General features: G+C 40.9%; 1 protein-coding gene across 1 annotated transcript; it reads right to left on the bottom strand.

Moving 5' to 3' along the window:
• Positions 1–2,079: 2,079 nt before the first annotated feature.
• Positions 2,080–2,505, bottom strand: LOC137838998 (uncharacterized mitochondrial protein AtMg00710-like). The gene has a single exon (XM_068648128.1). It carries the CDS (start codon positions 2,503–2,505, stop codon positions 2,080–2,082), a length of 426 nt encoding a protein of 141 aa, XP_068504229.1.
• Between the last annotated feature and the right edge of the window lie 700 nt (positions 2,506–3,205).

The following is a 3,205-nucleotide window of genomic DNA, read 5'->3' as shown; positions in this document are numbered from 1 at the left end:
TTAACGGAGTTCGGCCAGTTTAGTCTAATCTCCGAGCACAGCTGAAACAACCCGCTTTTATTATTATGGGAGAAGATATTACAAATTGGGATATTAACAATGAAGGGGAAGAGGTTAATTTATAACCCTCAAACTCCCTCCTCAAATAATTCTCACCGATGTGGGACTTGGGATTAAGCCAAAATCAACAAATCTCCACCTTGGCTTAATTTCAAGTCCCACCTAATACAAATCTTCTCAAAACATAACAAAAACAAACTTTGCGGTGCTTCAAACTTGCGCCTCCGAGCGCCAACTTCAAATGTGCAAGATATTAACCAAGTCTAAACACTGTTCAAACTTGGCCCTTATAACCACCTTGGTGAGCATATCTGCAGGATTCTTTGTAGTGTGAATCTTCCGGAGAACAATATCCTCTTCTTCAAGAATCTTACGCACAAAGTGATAGAGAACATCAATGTGCTTCGTCTGTGCATGAAAGACTTGATTCTTTGCTAAATGAATAACACTCTGACTGTTAGAATATAACTCAAGTTGTTTCTGACCAACTCCCAAGTCTTTAAGCAACCCATGAAGCCAAATTGCTTCCTTCACAACCTCTGTAATCGCCATATACTCTGTCTCTGCTGTAGACAAAGCCACCGTAGATTGCAAGGTAGAATTCCAACTAACTGGCGTTTTTGCTAAAGTAAACAAATAGCCAGTTGTAGACCATCGCTTATCCAAATCACCTGCATAATCAGAATCACAATATCCAATTATGCATTGGCCAAGTGATTCATCTTGCTCAAATGTCAATCCAACATCTAAGGTATTTTGGAGGTACCGTAGAATCCATCTCACGGCTTGCCAATGACCCTTGCCCGGATCATGCATGTACCTGCTAACAACACTCACAGCCTGTGAAATATCTGGTCTTGTACACACCATTGCATACATCAAGCTTCCAACTGCATTTGCATATGGAACTTTCGCCATGTATTCTCGTTCTTCATCAGTCGTCGAAGATAAACGACTACTCAATTTTAAATGAGGAGCAAGTGGGGTACTTACAAGTTTTGTATCTTCGTGTATACCAAAACGTTGTAGTACCTTCTGCAAATACTGCTTCTGTGACAGCCAAAGTTTCACTCTCTCTGTCCCTATTTATCTCCATGCCGAGAATCTTCTTGGCTTCCCCCAAATCCTTCATCTCAAACTCTTTACTCAACTGAGTCTTTAAGCTGTCAATCTCAACTTGGCTCTTTGTTGCAACCAGCATATCATTACCATATAAGAGTAAGTAAATGTAGGAACCATCTTGAAGTCTGCGCAAATACACACAGTGATCGTATTTGCTTCTCTTGTACTTTTGATCCTTCATGAACGTATCAAATCGTTTGTACCATTGTCTTAGAGATTGTTTCAGTCCGTACAACGATTTGCTAAGTTTACAAACCCAATCTTCTTTACCAACAACCTTGTATCCTTCTGGTTGAGTCATATAGATCTCCTCCTTCAAATCACCGTGTAGGAACGCGGTCTTTACATCAAGTTGAGCTAGCTCCAAATTCAACTGTGCTACCAAGGCCAAAAAAATTCGAATGGAGGAATGTTTAACAACTGGAGAAAATACCTCATTATAATCAATTCCCTCCCTCTGAGCAAAGCCTTTAGCAACCAACCTTGCCTTGTAGCGAACATCTTCTTTATTAGGAAATCCTTCTTTCTTTGCAAGTACCCATTTGCACCCAATTGCCTTCTTACCTTTTGGTAATTGTGTCAGCTTCTACGTCTTGTTCTTCTTCAAAGACTGCATCTCCTCTTCCATCGCACCTGCCCAATTACCACTCTCTGAACTCATAATGGCTTCTGGGTAAGTGGATGGAATGTCATCAACAACTGGAAGTGCATAGGCAACCATATCCATGAAACGAGCAGGCTTCTGAATATCTCGTCTATGTCTTCTAACTACAATTGGCGCTGATTGTTGTTGAGATTCTTGGGTAGGAACCTCTTCCTCATCTGACTCTTCTTCTGCCATAAGAGAGTCACTTGTGGTATTTCGTGTTGGGATCACCATGTCTTCCCAAACTCCACCTACTTCGAGGCATACTCCACCTGTTGCGGAGTATTATCATCTCCTTTTGGATTTACCTTCTTTAACATGATAGATTCATCAAAGGTAACATCCCTGTTGATAATCGTTTTCTTTGCCTCTAGACACCACAAACGGTATCCCTTCACTCCAGGACTAAAGCCCATGAAAAAAGTCTTATTTGCTCGTGGATCCAACTTTGATTCAATCACATGATAATATGCAATAGAACCAAAAACATGCAAAGAATCATAATCAGTTGCAGGTTTTCCAGACCATACCTCTAACGGGGTTTTGTCATCTATAGCAGATGATGGCAAACGATTGACAAGATGTTGAGTGTATGTCACAGGCTCAGCCCAAAACTTTCTGTCTAACTCAGCATTAGACAACATACAACGAACTTTCTCCACAAGTGTCTTGTTCATACGTTCCGACACCCCATTCTGCTGTGGTGTTTTTCTAACAGTGAAGTGTAGAACTATGCCACAATCTTGGCATACCTTTAGGAACGGATCACTCTTGTATTCTCCTCCATTATCTGTTCGGAGAACCTTAATCTTCCTTCTTGTCTGGTTTTCAACTTGAGCTTTCCACTTAAGGAAAATTCCAAGCACATCATTTTTGTTCTTCATAGTAAACACCCAAACTCTCTTGGAAAAATCATCCACAAAAGTGACAAAATAATGCCTACCTTTGATTGATGAAGTCTTGGCAGGTCCCCACACATCTGAATGCACATAATCCAGAATACCCTTGGTATTGTGAATTGTAGTGCCAAACTTCACTCTTCGTTGTTTTCCCAGAACACAATGCTCACAAAATTCAAGTTTGCAAGCCTTCGTACCTTTCAATAATCCCTGCTTGGTAAGAATTTGCAAGGATTTCTCTCCAGCATGTCCCAACGTCATATGCCACAACTTCGTTGCCTCGACATCCTTCTTAGTGCTAGAAGTTGTTGTCGCTACTGTCCCCACCACTGTACTACATTGGTAGTAATACAAATTGTTCTTCCTCACGCCTTTCAACATCATCAGTGCTCCTGAAGTTGCTTTAAGAATTCCATCTCGCATCGTCACAACTAGGCCTTTAGATTCTAAAGCCCCCAATGAGATGAGATTCTTCTTC

The sequence above is a fragment of the Phaseolus vulgaris genome, chromosome 3, assembly GCF_000499845.2.
Source record: "Phaseolus vulgaris cultivar G19833 chromosome 3, P. vulgaris v2.0, whole genome shotgun sequence".
Lineage (NCBI taxonomy): Eukaryota > Viridiplantae > Streptophyta > Magnoliopsida > Fabales > Fabaceae > Phaseolus > Phaseolus vulgaris.
This window is presented reverse-complemented; position numbering and strand designations above follow the sequence as displayed.